This window comes from Cnephaeus nilssonii (genome assembly GCF_951640355.1).
Source record: "Cnephaeus nilssonii genome assembly, chromosome: 8".
Lineage (NCBI taxonomy): Eukaryota > Metazoa > Chordata > Mammalia > Chiroptera > Vespertilionidae > Cnephaeus > Cnephaeus nilssonii.
The window spans coordinates 37,481,290-37,509,263 of NC_137079.1; the positions used below are offsets into that span (position 1 = coordinate 37,481,290).

Below are 27,974 nucleotides of genomic sequence, written 5' to 3' on the forward strand. Positions count from 1 at the left end.
TGGTTCTGGATGTTGTCCGTTTTGACTTTTAGTTGTAGTCTTGAAATTGTGCGAGGCAGCAGTTTATGTGTTTACCTATGCTGCCATCTTGGTTTCTCTCCTCTATTCACATTTTGGATATGACCTGGCATATCAGATTCTAGAAAGAATTTGGTTTACGTGACTGGAAATGCAATCCTATCTTAAAAGTCACTAGATGTCTCCTAGTGAAAACAGTGACATCTGGCCTTGACATTGGAATTGTGGTTTTCACATCAGAACCTTGATAGAGCTTAAACACATGCTTAATTCTTTGAAATCCTCTCCCCAAAGCAGGGGCAATATGATACTAAAACAGTACATTGCCCTAGAAGAGTACAGCCAACTCCCTGCTGTGCAATAGTCAAGACTGTTTTGCATCACAGATGTTCAGGGTGCACTGACCAGCCTGTCAGGTGGGCCCAGCCACTAATTGCACCTGCAGAACCATACCTTTCTTCAAGTGTATATCCAAAACTCTTCCACATTAAAAAAAAAAAAAGCAAATAAAAATCAAACCCTGAAGAATAAAATCAGAAATTTGGGAGCCCTGGAATGATGGTGTTTTGTGCAAAAATACGTCTTATTTGAAGGATCCTAGAATTTATTGTATCTTGACGTAACTCAGAAAGTAGTATTTCAAAATAAATATATAATCAGTAGTTTCTAATCTTAAAATTCCATTAAAATTGGTTACTAAATTCTTGTGCTTGAAAGAAAAATATGTCACTGTAATGGTGGGCCATTTCATCAATGCAGAAGCACCTGTGAAAATTCTCTCCATTAAAGCCATGGGGAAACAGGAAAAAATTATCAAAAGCAACTTTTTCACAATTCTTGAAATTAACCAAAGGCACGTAGCAACCTGAGGCATGTTTGTGCAATTAAAATGGCTGAATCTCAGAGCATTGAGTGTATTTTGTGATGTTTTAAATTGCCCTATCCCCATTCCATCTCCAGGTTAATCCTGAAAAGCAGCAGCCTGGCGGACATTGGAGGGAGCCACATAGAGTTGGGAGCTCCTCCAAACTTCCATTTCCAGAGAATTGTCATTATTTAACTTATCTGGTTGTTTTCTAGAATACCCCCAAGTGCAAAGCAGTCTTTATTAGACGGGTTTAGTCAGATTCTAGAAAGAATTTGGTTTACACGACGGGAAATGCAGTCCTATCTGAAAAGTCAGATCTCTCTTAGGCCCAGAGGCCTTTTCCAGTGGCTGTCCAGATAAATATAGGCAATTGTGTAATTTTGTGGATGCCTGAAATGGTGGATAACATTTGGGGCTAATCAAAAAGCTTAAAAGGAAGCATGTTCATAGGGGCTTTGAAAGCTCTGACCAACTCCTGAGCATCTAGAAGGGCACGCACACAGTAGAGCTGTACACATCCTTAGGAAAGACTTGAGAAGGACCCAAGCTCTCACCTCTGGTTGACCCAGAAGCTCTGTGCAAGCAGGTGGTACTTACCAGATATGGCAAAACCTAGATAATAAAACAGGTTCTGTAATTAATAGTCAATTAAGCAGCATGACCTTAGGAAGTAACCTATCTTTTCTGAGCTTCTCAATTTTTTTATTGGACTGATGAACCTGTGTTTATGGGGAGACCTGTATGTATGTAGGTGAAAGTGTTTGTGAGGGAACAGGCATGTAGTTAGTCATTGATGGACTTCAGACTCTAGATGGTTCAGACATTGTATGCAAAATGTTGGCATGCATGTTTCTATTTTTTTCATACAAGGTCTAATGTATTAATCAAATAAAGGAATCAATTACCAAAAACCAGTTATGAACAATTAGACAAGATTACTGGTAGACCTTCTATATGTAGTAGTAAATTCTAAGGAAATAAGATTTAAAAATCACACACACACACACACACACATGCGTGCACACGCAAATACACACACACTTGCTATAAGTCAGGAGAGGCTTTTAATATTGTCTATGTGTGTCTGTTTATTTTATGGAGAAAGGATGAGAGAAGCAAGTATAATAGTCAGAAAGATAAAATAAGTTAAACATCCACAAAATCTAATCACAATAAGATTGGAAACATTCAAATAATTGCAAGCCTATCAGAAACATTATAAAATAAATTACCTCAAGTTTTTTGTCTATGGATTTAATATTACTTTTGTTCTAATCCCAAATTTTAATTATGAAAAATTAAGACCAACTTTAAGAAGCTTCAATATTCACGTTTATTATTTATTAAAATATTAAGGTATCAGTGTATATGGTGTACTGTGATCTTGGTTTTGCACATTTATTCACGTGGTTTACATTATTTCAACTTTAATAAACATACCATATGTGTGTCTTTACAATACCTGATAAAGATTTAGCTATCTGGCACTTATACATGTATGATTGGTTCATTCAGATGCTCTGCACATCAAGAGGATGTTAAAAATGATTGGCCTGAAATTACTCCAAGATGAAGATTTATAGAAGCAGTTCTGCTCCAGCAATTGCCACATTATTTATTTGCGCACCTTTAAATTTCCCCCTTAATTGAATGAAAAGGTAAAAAAAAAAAAAAAGACAAACCAAAACAATATCTGAAAGTGAAATTCTGTTACTTTTTAGTCCAATAAATAATTTTAGCTACGCTTAATGTAGCTTTTTTAAGGCTTTCATACAATTGAGAAAAATTAAAAGTCAAAAATGTTAAAACCCTGTTCTTTTATAAAATAAAAAATAGAATTTTACAGGTTTGCAGTTAAAAGTTACTGTTCAAAACTTATGATGCATGTAGTAGCTGCAACCCAAATGAAAGTCCTTGGTGCTGGAAGTCAGGGCACAGCCCATTGCCAGCAATGTGAGGCATTAAGAACACACCATGATGTCAGAGGTCTAGATTTACATGTATTAAGCCACACGCCAGCAAAGTCTCTGATAAATACACATCATTTTAATAATCAATATTTGATAGCAGATGAAAACATGCATTAGACTAAAAATGCCACAAATTTGTTTTTATGTCCATCCACTATAAAATTTTCTTTTTTAAAATTTAAAGTCTTGGTTCTCAGATTAGAATACACAATAATCAGGAGGATACATGATGGGGAGCCAGTTTTCAGTAAAAGATGCACAATGGGTCCATCCAAGTAACTTCATCAGCTATAACAAAACACAGTGATATATTATTAAAGAACAGATTTTCAAGTTCAATGTTTAAGGCAAATTCTGCATTAAAAATTTAAATAATGTGGTAGTATGTAGAACACTCCTTCCATCCAACCTAGCATCAACCTACCCATCTTCCTTTCTACGAACCAAAGTTCCTTACTACCAATTATAAACTTTCCTACCAGCTAACCTACCCTAGTAATTATTATCATCCCAGCCCACCTCCCTTCTTTCCCTCTAACCTTTGTTTTCCTTACCAATTAACTTACTTGCTCCCTTCCTACCAATCTGGTTTCCTCTCATTCATTTTTTTTCAGAGTGCCCACTAGAAGTCAAACTAGGCATTGGGAGAACAACACTAAACAAACTCACTTCCCATTTTTAGAAACTTATGTTCCATTCAGGAAAACAAAATAATAAAACAGCAAGTTAATACATGAATAAGTAAATTATATACATATATATCAGGTATACAGTAAAAATAAAACCATATAATACAGAGTGACTGAAAAGTTACATGGTCAAGAAAGAGATCTCTTAGGAGGTAACATTTAAGTTGAAACCTGAATGTACTGTGTCAATCTGAGGAAAAGCTTTATGTACAGCAGGAATAGTTAGGTCCCCTTGTGGACAGGGTATGGCCAAGGATTTTACCTAAGCAGAAAGGAGGCTAGTGTGGTAGAAGCAGAGTGAATAGGGGAAGTGTGATCTGAGATATGGCTAGAAAGGAATGCAGGAGCCGGATTACACAAGGCCTTACAGGCCACAGTGAGAAGTTTGGATTTTATTCTAAATGTAATAGAGATTCACCAGTAGGTGTCAAAGCCAATATTTCTGGTTGCTAGTTGAAAAACAGACAGGGAAGCAGAGGGAGGGAAGACAATTTACAAAACACCCCTAAAATCAATGTCTGGGTGGATCACTGGCTTCACAAATGTACAAATTTGCAGAGTATAGCCTACATGATGAGACTAGACTTATTAACAATTAATTCCAGAAAGAGTTCTCTTAACCTATCCAGAGATTTGAAGGAACTAATTTAAAATGTCATACAATTTAAACTAACTGGTAAAGGTACGCAAAAAAGGGTCTAAGAGTAAAGATAACATATAGTTTAGTAAAAAGTTTCCATAGGAACCTACTGGTCAGTTTTACATCCAAAGAATACCTTAAATATAAAGAGCAGACCCTTGACCACATAACCAACATTCCCCAACCTCCCTTTATCCTTTATGCATAAACCAATTATGCATCACAAAGACAAGGTCAGGCTATCCTCTAAAATAAAAGGCTAATATGCTAAGTGTCCGGTCATCTGGTTGTCCGTTCAACCAATCAAAGCGTAATATACTAATGATATGCTAAGGCTGCTCAAATGCTCGCTATGACATATGACTGACCACCAGGGGGCAGACACTCCGACCGGTAGGTTAGCTTGCTGTTGGGGTCCAGCCAATCGGGACTGAGTGAGACAGGCCGGACACACCCTGGAGCCCTCCTGTGGTCCCTCCCCAGCTGGCCAACCTCCCGCATCCCTCACTGACCCCGATCCTGCACCGTGGGGTCCCTCGGCCTGGCCTGCACCCTCTCGCAATCCAGGACCCCTCAGGGGATGTCAGAGAGCCAGTTTTGGCTCAATCCCACTCAACAAAGGAGCTGCCCCATGATGGTTGGTGTGGTCCCACAGGGGGAGCGCTCCTCAGCCAGAAGCCGGGCTCACGGCTGGCAAGTGCAGTGGTGGTGGTGAGAGCCTCTCCCGCCTCTGTGGCAGCGCTAAGGATGTCCAACTGCCGGCTTAGGCACGCTCCCCACGGGCAGCGGACCTAAACCAGCAGTTGGGCATCCCCCAAGGGCTCCTGGACTGCGAGAGGGCATAGGCTGGGATGAGGGACCCTCCCCCCGCCCGAGTGCACGAATTTCGTGCACCGGGCCTCTAGTAATAAATATCTGTGAAATTCAGTAAGTTTTTATACTTGACAATTAACTTCTGAAAAAAGGAAAACCACAGAGTTCCACTCAATATAGTACAATATGTTGTAAAATAACATAATGGCTGCCCTGGCTGGTGTGGCTATTGGTTGGTGCGTTATCCCATACACCGAAAGGTCATGTGTTCGATTCCCAGTCAGGGCACACCCAGATTGTGGGTTTGACCATGGTCAAGGATATACAAGAGGCACCGAACAATATAGCTCTCTCACGTTGCTGTTTTTTCCTCTCCCCTGCCCTTCCTCTCTCTCTAAAATCAATAAAAACACATCCTCAGGTGAGGATACAAAAATTTAATAAGCCCTGGCCTGTATTTTTCAGTGATTATAGCATTGGCCCACCAAAGGGTCATGGGTTTAATCCCCAGCCCATTAGAGCACGAGCATGAGGCAACCAATCAATGTGTCTCTCTCACCTCGATGTTTCTCTGTTCCTTCCTTTCTTTCTCTGACTGCCCCCTCCCACTCTCTCTAAAAATCAATGGAAAAAATATCAGAGTGTGGATTAATAAAAAATTATAATAATAAAATAACATAATGGCCTATCATCTCAAATGAAGAATAAAATCAAATATAAAACTCTATAAATTCAACCATTTTAGAATTAAGCCAATATGTATTTAAAGAAATTATTTCCTTCATAAAGGAAAACTTTGTCTTCTACCTGTACAAAATTCATAATGCATTGTGTGTATATTAAAAACAGCTAAAGCTAAATACAGGTTTTCTGGACAGGAGTAAAAATGTTTTAAAATTTTAAATAGCATTTGACTTCCTCTTTATGTATTTATTTTATTGTTCAAATTACACTGATTAAATATTATTCATGATAAAGTCAGTACTGTTATATCACTACGATGAGGCTATCTTATCACTATGCAGTATTGAAGTGATCCTTATGGTGACAACTAAAATATTACTTACTTGAATACAATTTTTCCAGTTTTCTTTTGTTGGTTTTTCTTCCACAAGTTTAGTTGCAAATTTAAGGCCTCTCCCATACATTTTATTTACTAATGCATGCTTGTATGCAAATGTCAAAACCTGTAATGTAAAGATAAAGCTTATCTAGGAAATATTTAATATTTTAAGGCATAAAGCTTTAATAATGAAAAATTAAGGCTTTTACAGAAGTATAGCTTTTAAAATTAACATGTTATATCAAGTAAATTTCAAAAAAATTTTAAAAGAACAATGTCGCCCTGGCTGGTTTGGCTCAGTGAATAGAGAGCTGGCCTGTGGACTGAAGGGTCCTGGGTTTGATTCCGGTCAAGGGCACATGTCTGAGTTGTGGGATCGATCCCCAGTGGGGGGCGTGCAGGAGGCAGCCAATCAGTGATTCCCTCTCATCATTGATGTTTCTATCTCTCCCTCTGTGATTCTTTCTGAAATCAATGAAAATATATTTTTTAAAAAAATAAAAATAAAAAAACAATGTCTTCAAAAGAGGTGGGTATCCCACAGAACAGATAATTTTTCTTAAGGAAGAAATTTTTTATAATAAACTAGAGGCCCGGTGCACGAAATCCGTGCATGGGTAGGGTCTCTAGGCCTGGCTGGCAATCAGGGCCGATCTGTGGGGCGACCAGTGGGGCAATCAGGGAGCCCCCTCTGGCACCCATCTTGGCTGGCCTGGGGTCTGTGGGCTGGGGGCAGCTCCTGTGTTGAGTGCCTGCCCCCTGGTGGTCAGTGCGCATCATAGCAACCAGTCGTTCCACCAGTCGATCCGCCATTTGGTCTGCTGTTCGGTTGATTTGCATATTAAGCTTTTATTATATAGGATTCACTAGCTGTTGAAATCCATACCAAAATACCTCTTCATGAAAAAGAAAGCAGGGCTAACCTAAATGATTGCAAAAATGCAAATTTATGACAGAAGTACAAAAGTAGAGTTATTATAAATTATCAAAATTATAAAAGAGAGTAAAAGAAAAGTATCAATTATATAAACTTTCAACTTCATACTTTTATACAAGTTTTGTACCTTTAACTATCATATCTGTCAAATATACTTGTAACCATTTATTTACTTCTTTGGTCTCTACTTTTAGAATGTGAGAACATTGTCAAATAAAGAAATCCTGTCACATTTATTTGTATTCTAGAGCCAAGTAAAATGTTAAACAATTGTTTAACTCTGAATGTAAATAACCAGGTAATATAATGCATGGCCCCTAATACAGTAGTATTACAGAAAAAGTAGAGTTATTTATAACAATTTTATTATGATATTCATCAACTTTCTGTTGGACCCATAGCTTATTAATCTTTTTCTAGCAGCAATCTTTTTTTCAGTGTTTGGCATAGAGTAGACATGCAACAGGTCCTCCTGTGTACTTAATACTCATTCATAAAAGCCTATGGTAGGTAGTGTCATTCACTATCCTCACTCAATAGATAAGAAACTTGAGACATCAGAATAAGATCACACAGATAAAAGTAGAAGAAGCAGGATTCAAACTCCAGGGGTCTGATTTCAGATCCAAATTCTTTTTTTTTTTTTAATATATTTTTATTGATTTCAGAGAGGAAAGGAGAAAGACAGAAACATCAATGATGAGAGAGAATAATTGATTGGCTGCCTCCTGCACACCCCACTGGGGATCGAGCCCACAACCTGGGCATGTGCCCTGACCGGGAATCGAACCATAACCTCCTGGTTCATAGGTTGGCACTCAACCACTGAGCCACGCTGGCCGGGCTCAGATGCAAATTCTTAACCTCTGGTGCAGTTTCCTGAATATAACTGAGTTCCTCCTACATATGCACTACTGTGCTATGGGGGAAAACCTGAAGCATACAGGAAGAATTTTTCCCCTACTTCCAACAGTTTTTCCTAGAAATTACCATAGTTCATATTGAAAATAAGCATCTGTCTACTAAAACAAAACAATTTTTGTGCTAAGTAAGAATTCCACTGATTTTATTTTTATCTCCAGAGGAAAGAAAGGTTGACAAAAAATTGTAGTTACATAATCTCTACTATAAGAGTTATAGTAGAGAGCTGAAAGGACTTAAAAACATTTTTATAACCAAAACCCAAACATTTGTCGATGTTATTTGTACTAAACTGGGTTTTAAAATTGATCGGCTATAAATCAAGATGATAATTATTTAGAAGTTTCAGAGTTCTGAGAAAAATAATATCTAAATTAACCAGGATACCACCCCACTCCCCAATCCCTGACAAATTAGCACATAAATACAGGGTGTCCCCAAAAATGTATACATACTTTAACAGCTGATAGCTCAACTTTGAAAATGAAGTGTATTTTAATAAATACCGCCTTTATAATTATACAAAGTGTGTGTGTACATTTTTGGAGACACCCTGTACATGTGGGAAGGCATGAAGACAATTTCTAGAAGATATTTTTCATTTTAGCTTCATACATAACTACCTAGATTAACCAAGAGAATACTACATACATTCTCAAACTGTTTTTCAAATTATCGCTGAATAGCCACTTTGCAGACAGATAAAATAATGGTAAACATTGTTTTAAAACAGATATGACAAATAGGTAGTGCTAAACACATCTTCTTCAGAGCCAAGCTTAGACTCACTACATTTATTCTCTTCTTCTTCTGGCCAATAACTGGGAAACAGTAACCAGTAGGCAATGGGGCACAAGATAAATCTGTGACCAAAAACTGCACAAAAAAGAAGCAGAAAGGTTACCTTATTGTCAAAAAGATCAGTCCATTTTGTAGTTTCCCAAAAAGTTTCCGTCAGAGAATCCAAAGTACTTTCTCCTTCTTCTTCTCTTCCTTCCGTATCACTTGAAACAGCCCCATCTTGATCCTGCGCTTGAAGAAGATGGTCAGCCAGGGCACATCCTTTTCTACACAGGGCATCTACGAGGGTGGATTTTTGTTTGTCCATGTCACTGCACACCAAATCAAAATACATTTCAAAGATAAGTAAAATTTCTTTAAAAGTACAGCCTTATCTGAATTAAACTCATGCATTCTTTTGCTTAATATTTATAATGCAGAGATGTTATTAAGTAGCTATGTATATACATTTGTATTGTACATCAAATAAAATTTCTAATAAACATCCAATGAGCCACTATTTTTACACAGGTTAAATGGGTTAGAACAGCTAGACTTGGTTGAAAAAGAATGCCAGCAGAAAGCAAATATAATGCTTACTCTGAATGTGCCAGGAACTCTTTTACCATTTTATACTCAAAACAATTCTATGAGTAAGATACTATTAATTACCCCCATTTTGCAAAGGGGAAAATTGAGACAAAAAGAGATTAAGCATTTGTTCAAGGTCCTACAATTAGAAAGAGGCAGATCCAGGATTCTAAGCTACTTAGTCTTTTTCTGGAATCCCTATTCTTAATCACTAAGGTACACTGCCTTGTTTCAGGGCAGGTATCTTTATCTTCTTCTGATGTAACAAATCTCTACCAGGATTGCCTCTAATGGTAAAGAAAGCAAACTGCTTTTCTTCTGCTTCATCTTAAAATGATTAAAGAAAATGATTACAAAGTATCTAAGGAGGGAGTATCTAAATCTTGACAACTCATTAGTTATAAGGATATAACAAATACCAAGAAATAAAAATATTCTCAATAATATCAATCCCTATTTTTAAAAAGGTAACTAAGAAATGAGATGCAAGAAAGATTATTTACTGGTTAGGTACTTTTTTATAGTAGCTGCATCGGGCCTGGGGTCAGTCTTCATAGCAATATAAACTGCTAGGGCCGTTTGATCTATATGAGAAATAACAGCATTTGCAGCTTCAACAATTTCATTAAGTCTTTTCATTCGTTCCTGGAGAGGAAAAACAGGAATAAGGAAGAAAAAAGGATGTATCAATGAGTATATTGAAGCATTTTCATGTCTGTTGTCTCAACTCCAGTGTGAGGGGACTATATAGTCCACTTGCAGCCCAGGGGGCTCTGCACTCCTACCGAGATCTTTGTTAACTGTCAGCATCTCCTCAAAAGCTGAGCTTAGACAAGAAAATACCTAATTTACGCTCCCCACTGGCCTTAAATGGTGAGAGTAAGCAAAAGATAAATTTCATAAAAATGTGAAGTGTTTTCTATAAAGGCAACTCCTTTTCTGGGTATCTTAAGAAAATATTTTAGAGACTGGCTATTTACTTCAGTCCCATGCCACCTGCCACATAAAAAAAGCACTAGCTGATGAAACAAGTCTACGATTATTCATGGTGTTCTCAGCAATCTGCTTCTCTCCTGTTCAAGTCTTTTAGAGGTCTCCTTTCAACACTTTCTAGTTCACTCTAAACCCCTGATAATTTTTAAATGATTATGGCTAGCTTATTCCTACTACCATGATTACTAATGAGAGCTGGCCATGTTAATAAAGTATGAAATTATAGCTATTTCTTAAAAGCAAGAACTGTAAACAAACTTAATGCAAAGTAAGGGTGCTTCTTTGCTGAAGATGCTAGTATTTGCAGCAGGCCAGGACCACTGCCTTCTGTTCCTCGCCCTGTAGGTTAACGCCAGAAAAGCAATCCTTAGAGTATCTTAACTACTCCTCCTCCTCCCAATGACCAAAGAGCAAGAATCCTAAACTTATAGTAATGGCCAGGTTCTTTACTTAGCTTAAATGAAAACAGCTTAATGGAACAGTCAACTTGAGGAAACACATTTTCAGTCAGCAAGAATAGAAGATAAATGTAAGTTTGTCTTTTAATTCAAAACACAAACCTTATTTAATATTACAAACAAAATAAGATACTCATATTAAAAATGAACAGACCCAACCTTTTCAGCATCCAACTGATGAAGTCGTGCAACATATAGAGGAAGGTAATTAGGATATGTTTCTTTCAATTCATTATAAATGTCACTAGAATCCAGCCTATATACAAAAGAAAGAAAAGTCATTATTTCATTTCTTTTAGAAAAAAAATTTCCATATTTCCTATTTTTTTAACATTGTTTTAAAGTTCCAGTCAATAACATAAGGTTTCAATTTGAAATATAAGTACACCTAATGACAAGGATTATCATTATTTGCAAGTGGTCTAAATATGCTTACCTAGAAAATCAATGAAATAAAAAATGAAAATTATTTCAATTAAGAGTTCAATAGGATGGAAGATAAAAATAAGCATCGACAGCTTTCCTAAATAGAGGAAAAAGCTTGACCAGGTTGGCTCAATGGTTGAGCATCGACCTGTGAACCAGGGCGTTGCAGTTCTATTCCCGTCAGGGCACATGCCTGGGTTGGGGGGCATGCAGCAGGCAGCTGGTCAATGATTCTCTCTCATCGTTGATGTTTCTGTCTCTCTCTCCCTCTCCCTTCCTCTCTGAAATCAATAAAGATATATTTTAAAAAATATTAATGACAAATGACAACACCAACAATATTTTTTTTTAAAGGGAGGAGAAAAACATTCACAAATAGCAAGTAAAAATAAAGATCTAGAAATGTCCAAAATCCAGAAGAAAAATTTAACTTTTTTCTGAAAAATCTAAAGTCTTGATTGAATAAAGAAACATTCCATGTTCCCAGATGGGGAAATTGAATAAAACTAGGCCAGTTCTTCCTGATTACATGGCGTGGGAAGCAGTAGCCTGTAGTCTTCTTGGTTTGACTTGCCTGAAATGGAACCACTGCATCCTGAGTTGGGGTGAGGTGACTGGGGCCTCGGCAGTGCCACACCCAAAGCAGAACAGTAGCAGCTAAGCAGAAAAAAAAGACTCCCCACTTCTTGACATCCTGAAAATTAACCTCCACAATAGGCAGCTGGGCTGTATTGTATGAGAAATGCCAAAATCCTGCTCCTCCCAGGAAGAAATTCCTGTGACCTGGAGCTGAGGAGAACCAGCCAGGCATAAAATGTCTGCATCACTATCATGCCAGAAGTTAATCTCACTTTTGAATGATTTACATCATATTTTCAACTGTTTATAACATCCTACAATCAGACTAACCTAAAGACTTTGATTTCTGATAGATACAACCTAGTTTTAAATGGAAAAGTACTTTTGAATATGGACTGACATTATAATGGCAATCATTTTCAAAATCTGATGTCTGTTCTCTGTAAGACCTCATGACTGCAGGGATACACACATAATTAGCTATGAGGAGTCCCATAGAAAATCAGTGGTAAAAGAAATACTGCATATCACAAATGGAAAAAGCAATCAATTTTACTATATAGAATACATTCCTATGTAAAACGTAAGCTAAAAGTCAAATGATAAGCTGGGGAAAAATTCTGTGACAAGTACAACAGAGCATTAATATATTCTAGGTTAGAAGAAAAATCTGATGTGCCAATAGAAAAACAGGCAAAGAACATGGTTCAACTGACAGAAACTATACAAAAATGAACAAATAACGTTTAAAAATTCAAATTTAACAACTACTAAAGAAATGCAGCCGAAACCGGTTTGGCTCAGTGGATAGAGCATCGGTCTGCGGACTGAAGGGTCCCAGGTTCGATTCCGGTCAAGGGCATGTACATTGGTTGTGGGCACATCCCCGGTAGGGGGTGTGCAGGAGGCAGCTGGTCGATGTTTCTCTCTCATCGATGTTTCTAGCTCTCTATCCTTCTCCCTTCCTATCTGTAAAAAATCAATAAAATATATTTAAACAAACAAACAAAAAAAGAAATGCAATAATGGCCTTTTCTCTTTGCACCCTATAGTAGCAACGCTTTATTTTTAATTACAAAGCTCACCATTAGCAAAGGTACAAGGAGCCCCATCATATAATGGATGAATTATACATTGCTATATTCTCTACAAAGCAATTTGTCAAAACATAAGATGATTTTAAAAATTAATTTCTAATTCATAATTATACTTTAAGATGCTATCTGATGGAAATTTAAAAATAAATCTATATGTATAAAAATATCCATCACAGCCCTGGCAGTGTTGCTCAATGGTCAGGGCATCAGCCTATGCATTGAAGGGTCACATGAGTTCAATTCCCAGTCAAGGGTGCATACTTGGGTTGCAGGCTCTATCCTTAGCCCGTTGGAGCAGGTGCGGGAGACAACCAATCTATGTGTCTCTCTCACATCGATCTTTCTCTCTCCCCATCTCCCTTCCACTCTCTCTAAAAATCAATCAATGGAAAAACTATCTTTAGGTGAGAATCAACAAAAAAACCCAACCAACCAACACACAAAAAAATCACAGTATTACAAAGAAAAACTATAAATATATGTGTCAAGTATTTAAATAGGTTATATTTCATCTATAAGACTATATACTAAATTGTTATTAAAAATGGTATTTTAGAGTGACCTCAGAGGATTGTTGGTTTCAACAAACTGAACTGCTAAAACTCAACTAAGAATTCCCTGCTCAATGCAAAAACATGCCTGCAAGAACCACGCACTGAAACATCTAAAGGTGGGCAAATGGGAGTGAATGGAGGAGGCAAGAAGGAAGAAAAGCTGAGATGAGCCACGGACATAGCCTGCAGCCAGGAGCTCATACTGAGGCTCAGCCTAGAGAGAGGAGCAATTAGGTTGTGGCTGGTGCCCCCTTCCACCAGGAGGAGGAAAGAGTTTCAGAAGGCATTCCTGCAGGAGTGCACAGCATGAGCTGCAGCTGAGCCCATAGACCTGGCTAAAGCATAGCACAAAGGTCGGCATTCAAGACAGAAAAACAAAGCTATAGAGCTCTATAGCCTGGTAGCCTCCCAGAGCTCGCCTCACTTCACCTTTGGTCCCATGTTGGGGAGCATATTATCTACAAACCCAAGAACTGATATTACAGAATCACTTTGACCTACTCAAAAATAATACCAAGACCTCTTCTTTTAATCTTCTAGAGAAGTGCCACTCATACAAATGCCTAGACAAAGAAGGAATCCATCAAATATCATGAATAACCAAGGTAGGGAGGCAGCTTAGAAAGAAAGTGAAAAAACACCAAAAAAACCCCAAACTTAAATCATGGAAATATGTGATACAAATGACAGAAAATTCAAGATTACAGTTCTGAAAAAACTCAATGAGATGCAAGAAAATAAAATCAGGCAGTTAAATGAACTCAGAAAACAAATCAAGGAACAAAACAAGTACTGTACCAAAGAGATTGACACTTTAAAAAAGAACCAAATAGAAATTCTTGAGATGAATAACTTTAAAAGAGATCAAGAATGAACTAGCAAGCATAGAAAATAGAGCCAACCAGATGGAGGAAAGGATTAGTGATACTGAAGATAGAAATCAAGAAATGACACAGAAGAAAAAAGAGAGAGGTGAACCTAAAAAAAAACCACACACACAAAAAAACACAACAAAACAAAAAAAACACAATGACAACTATCTGGACTCCATCAGAAAGAGCAGTATCAGAATAATAGGCATACCAAGAGAAGAGAGAAAATTTACTCAAACAAATAATTGATAAGAACTTCCCAAACCTATGGAATTAGATCTGTGAATCCAAGAAGCAAACAGAACACCTAATTACCTCAATCTAAAAATGCCTTCTCCAAGGCACACTGTATTAAGACCGTCAAAAATTAATGACAAAGAAAAAATTCTCAAGACAGCCAGGGAAAAGAAAGTAATCTATAAAGGAAAGCCTATTAGCTTATCATTAGACTCCTCAGCAGAAACTCTATAAGCTAGAAGAGAGTGGAACCAAATATTCAAACCACTGAAAAGGAGAAATTACCAGCCAAGAATAACATATCCAGCAAAGTTAACCTTTAGATCTGAAAAGAAAAAAAAAAAAAGACTTTTCCAAACATACAGAAACTGAGGGAATTTATCACCAGGAGACCTCTATTATAGGAAATACTCAAGGGAATTATTCTACCTGAAACAAAAAGACACAGAAAGTCACAAGTAATATCACCAACAAACGTACAGCATAAACAGGGATAATTTTTGGCAACAAAAACATAAAAGGGTAGGAGGGTAAAGATCAGAATTTGCAAAGGAGGATGGAGATCAGATTCATTCAAAAGAAAAAGGGCTATTATATACATATATATAATTTTCTTTTTCATAAATCTCATAATATTCACACAAAAACCCAAACTGAGACACAGAATTTAAAAAGAGGAAAGAAGTATGGAATACTATGAAACAAAAACAACAGAGAGGAACACAAAGGAAAAGAAACAATAGAGATATAGAACTACCAGAAAACAAAAGATAAAATGGCTAAAAGAAAACTATGGACCAATATCACTGAATACAGATGCAAAAATCCTAAACAAAATACTAGCAAATTGAATGAAGAAATAATACATCACAATCAAGTGGGGTTCATTCCAGGGACACAAGGATGGTTTAACATACCCAAATTGATCAATGTAATATACCACATTAAGAAAACAAAGGATAAAAATCGTATGATCTTATTAGTACACTAGAGGCCCAGTGCACGAATTTGTGCACTGGTGGGGTTCCCTCAGCCTGGCCTGTGGGGATTGGGCTGAAACTGGCTCTCCAACATCCCCTGAGGGATCCCTGGGGCAGTTCTTGGGTGACACACCCTGGAATCAGGCTCCCTCCTCTCTGGTTCCCAGTACATCACCTGAGAACCGCAGCTGCCAAGTCACTGCAGCTTGGCACCGCCTATGTTGAGCATCTGCCCCCTGGTGGTCAGTGCGCATCATAGCTACCAGTCGACCGGTCGCTTAGGCTTTTATATATACAGATATAAAAAAAAAAAAGGATTGGATAAGACACAATATCATTATAATTAAAACACTCAATAAAATAGGTATAGAAGGCAAGTACCTCAATATACTAAAGGCCATATATGATAAATCCTCAGCCAATATCATATTTAATGGTAAAAAACTGAAAGCTTTTCCTCTAAAATGAAGAACAAGATAAGGATGTCCATTCTCACCATTCTTATTCAACATAGTTCTGGAAGTCCTAGCTAGAGTAATCAGGAAAGAGGAAGAAATAAAGGGCATCCAAATTGGGAAGGAAGAAGAAAAAGTGTCACTTTATGTAGATGACATGATTCAATATATAGAAAGCCCTAAATACTACACCAAAAAACTATTAGCAATATAAACAAACACAGTTAAGTTGCAGGATACACAATCAATGCACAAAAATCCACTGCTTTCCTATATACTTACAATGAAACTTCAGAAAAAGAAATGGAAAAGATAATTCCTTTTGTAATTGCAGCAAAAAGAATAAAATACCTAGGAATAAACTTAATAAAGGATGTGAAAGACCTATATACTGAAAACTACAAAGCATTATTAAAAGAGATTGAAGCAGCCACAATAAAATGGAAAGATATTCCGTATTCAAAGATGGGAAGAATCAACATATTTTAAATGGCCGTATTACTTAATTTTGTAAGTAATTACAAAATGGCCGTATTACTTAAATTTGTAAATCCATCAAAATCCCAATATCATTTTTTACAGAAATAGAACTAAAAATCATCAGATTTGTATGGAACTACAAAAGACCCAGAACAGCCAAAGCAATCCTGAGAAAAAAAGAATGAAGGCAGAGGAATCACACTACCTGATTTCAAGTTATGCTACAGAGCTATGGTAATCAAAAAAGCATATTATTGACATAAAAACAGACACACAAACCAATGGAACAGAACTGAGAACCCGGAAAAAAAAACAGATGTACATGGGCAAATAATTTTTGACAAAGGAGTCAAAAACACACAATGGAGAAAAGAAAGCCTCTTCAATAAATGGTGCTGGGAAAATTGGAAAGCCCTGTGCAAAAGAATGAAGCTAGATTACAGTGTGCCCCCATGTACAAAAATTAATTAAAAATGGATCAAAGATCTGCTTGGTTAGTATGGCCCCGTGGTTAAGCATTGACCTTGAACTAGGAGGTCTCAGTTTGATTCCCAGTCAGGGCACATGCCTGGGTTGCAGGCTCGATCCCTGGTAGAGGGCTTGCAAGAGGCAGCTGATAAATGATTCTCTCTCATCATCGATGTTTCTCTCTCTCTCTCTCTCTCTCTCTCTCTCTCTCTGAAATACACACACACACACACACACACACACACACACACACACACACACACTAGTGGCCCGGTGCACGAAATTCATGCACATGAAAAGGGAATTAATTAGAGGAAATATTTTAATATTGCTATTTGCCCTTTCTCTATAATAGAAGTGTCAGAGATGAAAGAAAATTAGTAAAATGTGTATGAAAATCTTCCTCCTGTCAGAGTCTTAGGCGCTCCACGGGACCCAGAGTCAAGTCCCCGCGCATGCCTCGAAATTGTGCGAGACCCAGACCCAGCCAGACCCACCCCCATTGGGCGAGATCCAGACCTGGCTGGCCCCACCCCTGTCAAGCCCCGCCGGGCAGGGAGTGCAGCCTCAGGTCCCCCGTCAAGCCCCGCTGGGTGGGGGACGCAGCCTCAGGTCCCCCTGTCGAGCCCCACTGGGTAGAGGGTGCAGCCTCAGGTTCCCCAGCACACACCGGGCAGGGGCACAGCCTCAGGTTCCCTGGTGCATGCCACGCGGGGGTGCGCAGTCTCAGGTCCCTGCTGATCGCTCGTTATGGGAACCCCGCCTTCACTGTGGGTGCAGCCATCTTGTGATGGTGTGAGGGTTAATGTGCATATTATCTCTTTATTATATAGGATACACACACACACACTAGAGGGGTCCGGGCACAAATTCGTGCACCAGTGGGGTCCCTCGGCCTGGCCTGTGGGATCAGGCCGAAACTGGACATCCCCCGAGGGGTCCTGGATTGTGAGAGGGTGCAGGCCAGGCCGAGGGACCCCACCGGTGCACAATTGGGACCAGGGAGGGATGTGGGAGGTTGGCCAACTGGGGAGTGACCGCAGGAAGGCTCCAGGGCATGTCCGGCCTGTCTCACTCATTCCCAATCAGCTGGACCCCAGCAACAAGCTAACCTATTGGTTAGAGCATCTGCCCTCTGGTGGTCAGTGCACATCATAGAGAGTGGTTGAGTGGCCTTAGCATATCATTAGCATATTATGCTTTGATTGGTTGAATGGATGACCGAACATTTAGCATATTAGGCTTTTATTATATAGAATACTAGAGGCCCGATTCACGAAGATTCGTGCAAGAATGGGCCTTCCTTACCCTGGCTGCTGGCACCTTCTTCTCTCTAGCCTGGAGCTGCCTTTTCACTCTGGCCCGGAGCCGCCTTTCCGTCTTCCCACTCTGCCCAGAGCGGCTGGGGTGGTGCAGAATGCCTGCGTCTTGCCCTGCCCACTCGGCGCCTGCATATGCAAATTAACCCTACATCCTTGTTGGGTTAATTTACATACTCACTCCTGATTGGCTGGTGGGCGTCACGAAGGTATGGTCAATTTGCATCTTACTCTTTTATTAGTGTAGATATTAGTCGATCAAAGATCTAAAATATAAGCTCTGAAACAATCCTATATAATAAAAGGCTAATATGCAAATTATCCCCTCGGGAGTTTGATCACTCGCTATGATGTGTGCTGACCACCAGGGGGCGGTGCAAAACATGGTGGCTGACCAGCAGTGGCAGCAGAGTGCTGAGGGAGCGAGGGAAGGAGGAGGCGGGGAACCAAATGGTGGCGGTGCACGGGCAGCGAGAGAAGGAGGAGGTGGGGAGGTAGGGAACCTGATTGCCGGCCAGGCCTAGGGACCCTACCAGTGCATAAATTTCATGCACCGGGCCTCTAGTAAATTACATAGAAGAAAACGTAAGTACTACTTATGGACCTTGGTCTTAAAGAACATTTTATGAATTTTACCCCAAAGGCAAGGAAATGTAAAAATAAATAAATGGGGCTATATCAAACTAAAAAGTTTCTGCACAGCAAAAGAAACTGACAACGATGCAAAAAGGCAATCAAATGAGTGGAAGACAGCTCCAACATGGGGTTAATATCCAAAATATATAAAAAACTTATACAACTCAACACCAAACAAACAATCCAATTATAAAATGGACAGAGGCCCTGTACTGACACCTCTCCTGAGAAAACATACAAATAACCAACCGACATTTGATAAGATGTTCAACTTCATTAGCTTTTAGGGAAAAGCAAATCAACACTACAATGAGACACCACCTCATACATCTTAGAATGGCTATTATCAACAAGACGGAATAACAAAAAGTGTTGGAGAGGTTGTGGAGGAAAAGGAATCCTCATTCACTGGTGGTGGGAATGTAAACTGGTGCAACCACTAAGGAAAACAGTATGGTGGTTTCCTCAAAAAATTAAGAATAGAATAATCATATGACCCAGAAATCCCTCTTCTGGGTATCTACTGGAAAAATTTGAAAATATTTATTTGCAAAGAAATATGCACTCCTATGTTCATTGTAGCATTTCTCATAGCGGATAAGACACGGAGACAGCCAAAGTGCCCTCAAAAGAGTGTTGGATAAAGAAGATGTAGAACATATACACATTGTAATACTACTCAGCTATTAGAACAGTTGAAAATACTGCCATTTGTGACAATATGAATGGACCTTGAGAATATTGTACTAAGTGAAATAAGTCAATCAGAAAAAACTAAGAACCATACGATTTCACTCATATGTGGAATATAAAACTGAAATTCATAGACAGAGACAACAGTATTGTGGTTATTAGAGGGAATGGGGTGGAGGAATAGTAAAGGCTAAAGGGGACAAGTATATGATGATAAAAAATATGACTTTGAGTGGGGCACACAATATAATATGCAGATCATGTATTATAGAAATGTATACACTTGAAACCTATATAATCCTATCAACCAATGTCATCCCAATAAATTTAATGTAAAAAATGGGTAGAAGATCTGAAAAGACATTTTTCCAAAGAAGACATATAGTTGGCCAATAGGTACATGAGAAGATGCTCAGCATCTTCATTACCAGAAAAATGCCGCAGTCAAAATCACAATGAGATATCACTTCATATCTGTTAGAATAGCTATTATCAAAAGGACTAGAAAAAACATTGTCGGCAAGAATGTGGAGAAAAGGGAACCCTTGTGCACTACAGTAAACAGTATGGAGGTTTCTCAAAAATTAAAAATAGAACTACCACATGGATCCAGCAATTCCACTTCTTTGTATTTATCCAAAGAAAACAAAATCAAGCACATAAATACAGAGAACAGTTGGTATTTGCCAGAGGCAGAGGGTGGAAGTGAGAGAAATGGATAAACTTTTTTTTTTTTACTTAAACTAGAAAAAATTTGAAAAATAAAAATGGCATTTTAAAGGACTATTAAATGACATAGGAAATAGTCATATAAAACGGTAATTAGAAAACTAGGATACATTAGTATCATTTATACTGCTACATGTATAAATACAGAGGTAAATAATACTAGCACATTGATTATCTTTGGAGAATGGGCAAAGTGATTTTTCTTTTTTATTGTTGGGAGTATTATAGATGTCTCCCATCCCTCCCCCCTGCATCCCTCCACCTGGCTATCGCCCCACCCCAGGCCTTCATTGCACTATTATCTATACCCTTGGGTTATGCATATATACATATAAATTCTTTGGTTAACCTCTTCCTGTCCCTCTCTTCCCTGTTAGATCTGTCTGTTCCATGCTTTTATTTTCTTTTTATACCTTCCAATAAAATTCTCTTCTAAAAGTACATCAGAATAAGAGACTAACATAAAAATTTAAAAGATTCTTATCACAAGAGAATTCTATAATAAATATAATTACAAGAAAATTTAAAAGTACCTGTAATCCTAACATTTTTTGAATATAGCATATACACATAATATTGTTATAAAAGTAAACTCTTAGAGCATTAAAATCCATTAAAAACTTACTTTGTCATCCATTGAATTTTAAGATCTCGTAATGCTTCAGTAAACTCTTCTTTGAAATCTTTCTCTTTTTCTAAATCTTTTTCTTTATCTTTGCTGCCATTCTTAGTCTTTGTTGGTGGAGATATTAGATAGTAATGAACAGGAATTACATCCTATGAGTGTGGAAAGAGAGTTTTAAATTAACATGCATTACTTTACATATTTTAAAATCACATTTAAGAGCTAAATATTTCATAACATGGAGTTGTACCACACCGTATTCCAGACTCTAATACAAGCATGTCAAACTCGCAGCCCACGGGCCCCATGTGGCCCACAACGAATATTTTTTGCAGCCCAGCCAATAAAACAGTATGTAAGAAACATTTTAATAAAAATTTTATAACTTTAATATTTACAATATCCTATTATACATAATTATTAATAACGAACTACAATGTTCGCTAATGACTGATTAGTATAATCGTGTTGCATTCATTTCCCTTACGCGCCTTACACACAGGCGCACCATTTCTCTCCACTAATACTAGCAGTGAATACAGCTGATTGCCACATCATTAGCCTTGGACTGACTTGTTTGGTGTGCACAACAGGAAATATTTCACTTACGGAGAACAAGAAAAATAGGTTTATTTGCATTACGATTATTAATCTGTGCAGTTATTCAGTGTCTGATAAGTTAATGTTCAAGAAAGGTATTAATTTTTATGAAAATGTTCTATTATTTTGTGTTAACGATTACTAATTTATTTCAGCCCTTTGTATTCAGCATGTCTCTATCAAAATAAACCTATGTTTCTATGCAAATTGAAGCTTTTGTTTTCTTACAGCCCACATAAACTTGAACCTTGTTTATTTGGCCCGTATTAGCCTTTGAGTTTGACATGCCTGCTCTAATGCATCATAATACATAAAAAATTCCAATATGCGATCAAAGTAATTTTCTCCCCAACTTTAAAGTACCAATGCTTCTACCATCTCCTTTAAATAAGGGAGGTAAGAATAAATTTTTCTCTATATGAATGTATTTGGTATTCTTAGTTTTACTTGACAGACTAATTATAAAAGTATATTGAGCCTTGCACATTTTATATCTGAGAAGGGGAGAAAATAAGTTAGAACAACAACAACAAAAGATCCTCCTTTTTCTGTAAGTAAATTTAAAGAAAAATGTATTTCTTCATTCAGTTAACAGGACTTATGGAGCCCTTTAAGGTGCCAGGGAATACTCTGAGTGTTAAAGAACAAAGAGACAAGGCCCTTCCTTGCCCTCAGGAAGCAAATATTCTAGTAGGGGAAGATAGACAACAAACATATAAGTAAATACATATCAGATTTTCACATGATATGAAGAAAATAAGACTGCTAGGTAATGTGGGGGAACCACTATAGACAAAGTGGTTATAGACGGCCACTTCAAAGAGGTATCATCCAATCTAACTGAACCTAAATGACCTAAAAATAGAACCTCAAATAAACGAGAGGGAAAGTGTTTGAAGGTAGATGATGAGCATGTGCAAAAACCAGAGCTTGGTATCTGGGAAGCACAGCTATATGTACTGAGCAAATGGGCAGTGACCATATTAAGTAGGGTTGATAAAATATGGGAGAAAAAAAGAACATCCAGATTTTATTCTAAGTGCAAAAGGAAGTCTACCAGAAGAGTTTTATGCAAGGTGATGAAATGATTACGATTTTTGCTTTTTGCTTAATAATTGAATCCTGTATGAATTAGAAGTTTTGGTTCTGGATGATAGAGGGAAAAAGTAGAAAAAAGGAAAAGCAAGTTAGTAAGCAAACCTAGGCATCCCAACACTGACTTGAATGAAAAAACAGGGAAAGAAGAAAGGAAGGGAGGGAGGGAGGGAGGGAGGGGAGAGACAGAACACAGAGATAAATCTGAAGTCATGGCAGCCCTGAGAATAGCCAGTGTGAAGAAAGAGGGAGAGGTCAACTGAAGACTATAGCTGAGAGGTGACGTAAGATAGGAGAATGAAATAACTGGAAAGCCTGGTGCCAGTGGCTACTGATCACCATGACAAGACCAGTTTCAGTGGACAGTAAAGGCTGACCAAGAAAGATAAAGAGAAATCAAGTAAGAAGTATGATAGGTCTTTTGAAAAGTTCTTTGTAGAGAGCAGAGAAATGTGGTAATTATATCCAATTACATGTATTTCCACCTATTTTATTAAAGCACATAAGTCTCTACTTATGAAAAGTATTGCATTATCTAGGAAATCAAATAATTACCTGTATTTACTAGTTCTATTTTTAGCACAATAAATAGGTGTCCTTAATGGAATCATTATTTATTTTCATTTTTCCCCATTATTTATTAAGTCAATTTCTCAAATTCTGTCTTCAGGTTTACATTAAAAATAACACCAAATTAAAATAAATTCTTATATGTTTTAATTTTTAAAACTTCTAAAATGAGAAAAAGTTATATTTACCAAACAGACTTTTACTGCTCTAATAACAGTCACCAGAAAAACCTTTAGATAGATTGAGTTAAAAAAATAGTATTGCAAGCCCCCACCTTCCCCAAAATAGGAATTTTAGCTGTAAATACTACATAAATATGGCCATTTTAAATGTTTCACAATTAAACTTTATTTTGGGATATAATTGTAATAGTAATATAAGGAACTATTATTATAGTTGTTCTAATAGTATTCCACCATAAAATAATTACTATTTCAATATGACTAATTTTAAGCGCAGAAAACCAATGATGGAAAATAACCACACAAATCCATTTTTAGCCATTTAGGTCGGGGTCTCTCTCTCTCTCTCTCTCTCTCTCTCTCTCTCTCTCTCTCTCTCTCTCTCTCTCTCTCTCTCTCTCTCTCCAGGGGCCCACAGCCTGCATGTAAAGATCTATGTGAAGTATGACAGAGGGAAAAGAAAGCAGTATTTTGCTGGGGCTAGCTCCTTCTGGACCCTGCCACCCACCCTTTTCTCCTTCTTGAGGTTCATTCTCTTTGGTGGGCACTGCCTTGGGCAAGGCCAAGTTAAAGTGTCTGCAAAATCTGAGTTGATGATGTATCACCAAGTTCTTAACCAAACAGATTGCTTCAGTGTCATCTGTATAACAAAGACAACAAACCTAAGAATTAAAGTTATAAATGGCCTCCAACCATTACTCTCCTATTCTCTTTGAGGTCATGCTTCTGCAAGAGGCAGTCCACATTCACTCTAACCTAACGTGAGCGCCCTTCGTTTTCCTTCCTCCTTGCCTGATTAGGGAGAGACACAAACTTCCAGAGGGGAAGCCTCTATTGTGAGCCAATTCCTCCTCTGAAGCTCATAGGAAAGGTATTTGTTTTAGTACAGAAGAAATAAAATAGAACTGCATTTAAAATGAGCAATCCATTAAAGATAATTTATGATTAACAATAAACTTAACAAAGATCTACAAATAGGAAAAACCCTTTATCAAAACAACCATACACTATCACTAAAAGCACAAAAGAGACAGGGAAAGTTTAGATGAATGATCTTGGGGGAAGGGAGGGGCAGAGATCAAGGTTTTGTAATCAGCCTTTTATATTTTTAAATATATCAAATTAGAAATTAGAAATGTTAATATATAATCCTATAAAGTCTATCAGGACAAGAATTTTTATTACTAAGAATGATGAACATGGTAGTTTTAATTCTTTTTTTTTTAAATATATTTTATTGATTTTTTTACAAAGAGGAAGGGAGAGGGATAGAGAGTTACAAACATTGATGGGAGAGAAACATCAATCAGCTGCCTCCTGCACATCCCCTACTGGGGATGTACCCGCAACCAAGGTACATGCCCTTGACCAGAATCGAACCTGGGACCTTTCAGTCCGCAGGCCGACGCTTTAATTCTTAATCAAAAGAAAAATTAGGTTATTTTTCATTTGCTTTATCATGGTCATCTGTTCTTTTTGACAGTATTTTACAACTTGCTTCTAAGGACCTAGCATGGGGTCAATTTAATAAAAATGATTCTGTACCAGTAAATCTGTACCAGCAAACCTTGAGGAGTATTATAATTTTAAAACATAGTCAAGAAGAATCTTCAGAGCAGAAATGCTAAAGTGCTCTATTGTGGATACTTAACAGTAAGTTTTTGAGTTTATTTACATTTATTTACTATTCTGCTCACAAAATATTTCAACAGTGTTTGAACTGAACAGTATTATTTAGAAAGTCAAACTTACCTACATAATCAGTAACTATTCTTTGGGCGATAAAACATACCATCATTAAAATTTGGAGTAAAAAACCAATTTCCTTAGTTCTTAAATTATTAACTAAATTCAAAATTGTAATACCTTCACACAAACTAATATAGCTATTTTAAAGATTAGTATATTTGAATGCTATTTATGATCTGTTAAAAGTAACTATATTCTTTCATATTACAATGAGCTTTAAAAAGTGTAACACATTTTAAGTTAAAAGTCACTGAAACCCAAAGAAAAAGTCCACAGAAAAACCTAGTTGGTATTTTTTTCAGGCGATAAGTTAATAATATATTTTGATATTGTGACTATAAAACTATAATACTAATTATTTTTAAAATCAGAGCTTCCTGTATACTCGCACTGAAGAGAGAAATGGGAAGAGGTAACTCTAGCTGTCAAGTTCCTTATGCAAAACTTTACTAACCATCAAGTAATATAATAACCTTTCTATTTATTTGATAGTTTTCTATACATACCCTAATCCAAACAAAATCCCATCAAAACTCCCCCAAAATTCAACCAAAAGATACAACAGGAAGAAGAAAAAAAATCTATGCCTTTGTGATATGTATCTTCTATTTTTACTGGGCTCCTAGAATACCTTTTCCTCATTCTCTAAAACAGTGGCTTGTAAGCTATTTTCACACTTACCCAAAGATAAACAATCTATAAAATGAAATTAGTTTTATCAGTCTGGTGAACTGACACTTCCTACTTTATTCTGTTTCTGTTTTAATGCTGGTGATGTTTCATTAAATGAATAATATGGCCTACAAATGGATCAAGAATCTCAGTTGAGAAATACTGGTCAATAGAGAAGCACATTTTTTAAAAAAAATCTGGAAAGCTGACTACTAGTAATGTACTCTGTTTGAACAAAGTATTTATCGTTACATAATAATATGGACATTTCAGAGGTCTTTTTTTTTTTCTCAATTTTTTTATTAAGGTATTATATGTGTACATATCTTACCATTGCCCTCCCCACACCCCCCTCCCATATATGCCCCCACCCCCCAGAGTTTTGCATCCATTGGTTATGCTTATATGCATGCATACAAGTCCTTTGATTGATCTCTTATCTCCCCCACCTCTCCCTAACCTTCCCCTTGTAATTTGACAGTCTGTTTGATGCTTTACTGTCTCTGTATCTATCTTTTTGTTCAAGATTATATTTTATAAAGGAATTTAACTATTATAAAATGGTGAGCCCGTTTCATATCACTCTGAATTAAGAAACAAAAGGTGTCTTTTCTTCATACCTTAAAGTACTAATTCTCCCACTGAAATGCTTCCAGCTTGAATGGGAAAAATCACTAAATGCTAAATGATGTCAGCAGGTTTTCACCAGAGAGCTCAGTGAATATGTATCTCTTTCTCTAAAGTACACCTGAAGTAGAATTTTTCTTTTTTAACTTTGGCTCTAGTAGTCAATCAGAGATTGTCAAATAAGTTGCAGAAAGTTGATCAGATTACTTACTAGTTATGGCCTGAAAATCTGCTTATGCTCTTAGTATAAGTTTTAATTTTGGGTCAACAGTCCTTATTTCTGTTCCTGCTTTGTCCATTGCTCTGTCTGTCTCTGCCCTTTAAGAACTAAGAAGATGCAAGAGCAAGGAATCAACTTCACTTGAAATATCTTAATAATATTTTTAATCAAATCATCCAATTTAAGAATGCTTTTTATACTTTAAAAATAATTGTTTGGCCTACATAGTTGAAAAGTTTCATTTCTCTCTACATAAGGTTTTAGGTATGCAAAATTTAAAATATTATTATTTTTCTGTAGTAAGAAATAAATAGCATTATTTTCCGCTATATACATATAAAACAGGGGTCCTCTAGCAATTTATGGTAGAAAAGTAACTTTAGGAAAGCAGTATGTCAACACTGATAAGCTAAAGGTACTATACTGCAGAACTTAAAGATTAAGGGAGAGATTTTTTTAAAAAGGATTTATAATAGTGACAGAAAAAAAGTTTAACTAATATGCAAATAAGGCTTTAAGACATCTTTTTAAAGAACTGACAATCAGTACCTTTTTAAATTTTCTTTGTCGTTTTGCTGCAGACTGCCCCTGGGAGTTAGAACAACATTCTGTAAGAAAACATGCATCATCTACACAGGATGGAGACACCACCTCTGTATAATTTTCTCCCAGTTTACTTTCCACCTGTATGTGTCACATACTTAGAAGGGTCAGGTCTCTGATGGCATGCTTTTAAATAAAGCAACATTGCCACTTTGATTTTTTTAAAATAAAAAAGCACTGAAATGATATTCTTAAGGGCGAATGTTTTTCAACCTATTTCAAAAATTCAGTAGAGCAAAATCCATTAGTTATCAAAACACTTTTGGAAGCATTAAATTTAGCTGATAGTCTACAGAGTCTGATTTTTAAGGACATCACAACAATCACATACACCCATGCTCTCATAGAAAAAGCACCATTCAAGTCAAAGAGAAGTAAAATGAACCTTCCCAACTACCAAAAATCATAAAAAATGCAAAACTACTGAGGGAAGAGTAATAAATAAAAAATGTGCTGGGAAATATAATTAACTTATAAGGTTTTAGGTTTTTGCTCTCTCTCAAGAACATCTACCCTGATAAGTAATAACTACAGTTAATCCCAGATGTTTATATTTTCACAACTGCAGCCAGGAAGTAGCAACTATCTCTGAATTGCTAAAAAGCATACATTTAATAACAATGCTCTTCTGTCATACTCATCACAAGGAAGTGGACACTTCAGAAGAGTTATAACATCATCACTGAAGCCTCACTGTTGAAGCCCCATGGAGGAAGTGGCCACGCTACCCAGGAAATGATGTCTACGAGAAAAGACTACTAGTTC

At 37.0% G+C, this 27,974-nt stretch overlaps 1 protein-coding gene across 4 annotated transcripts in view; it reads right to left on the reverse strand.

Annotated features, from left to right (window-relative positions):
* Positions 1-766: 766 nt before the first annotated feature.
* Positions 767-27,974, reverse strand: part of TPP2 (tripeptidyl peptidase 2) — a 92,874-nt gene continuing 65,666 nt past the window's right edge. The window contains exons 24-30 of one of the 4 annotated variants that reach the window (XM_079779060.1): positions 27,156-27,194; positions 20,892-21,043; positions 10,901-10,997; positions 9,805-9,935; positions 8,824-9,031; positions 6,066-6,185; positions 767-3,144 (exon numbers count right to left, since the gene is read on the reverse strand). In XM_079779060.1, the coding sequence (XP_079635186.1) occupies positions 3,055-3,144; positions 6,066-6,185; positions 8,824-9,031; positions 9,805-9,935; positions 10,901-10,997; positions 20,892-21,043; positions 27,156-27,194 (837 nt within the window). In that variant the 3' untranslated portion in view covers positions 767-3,054. Of the gene's footprint in view, positions 3,145-6,065; positions 6,186-8,823; positions 9,032-9,793; positions 9,936-10,900; positions 10,998-20,891; positions 21,044-26,302; positions 26,714-27,155; positions 27,195-27,974 lie in introns of those variants that run through there. The other 3 variants (XM_079779061.1, XM_079779062.1, XM_079779063.1) reach the window with 3 other exon arrangements.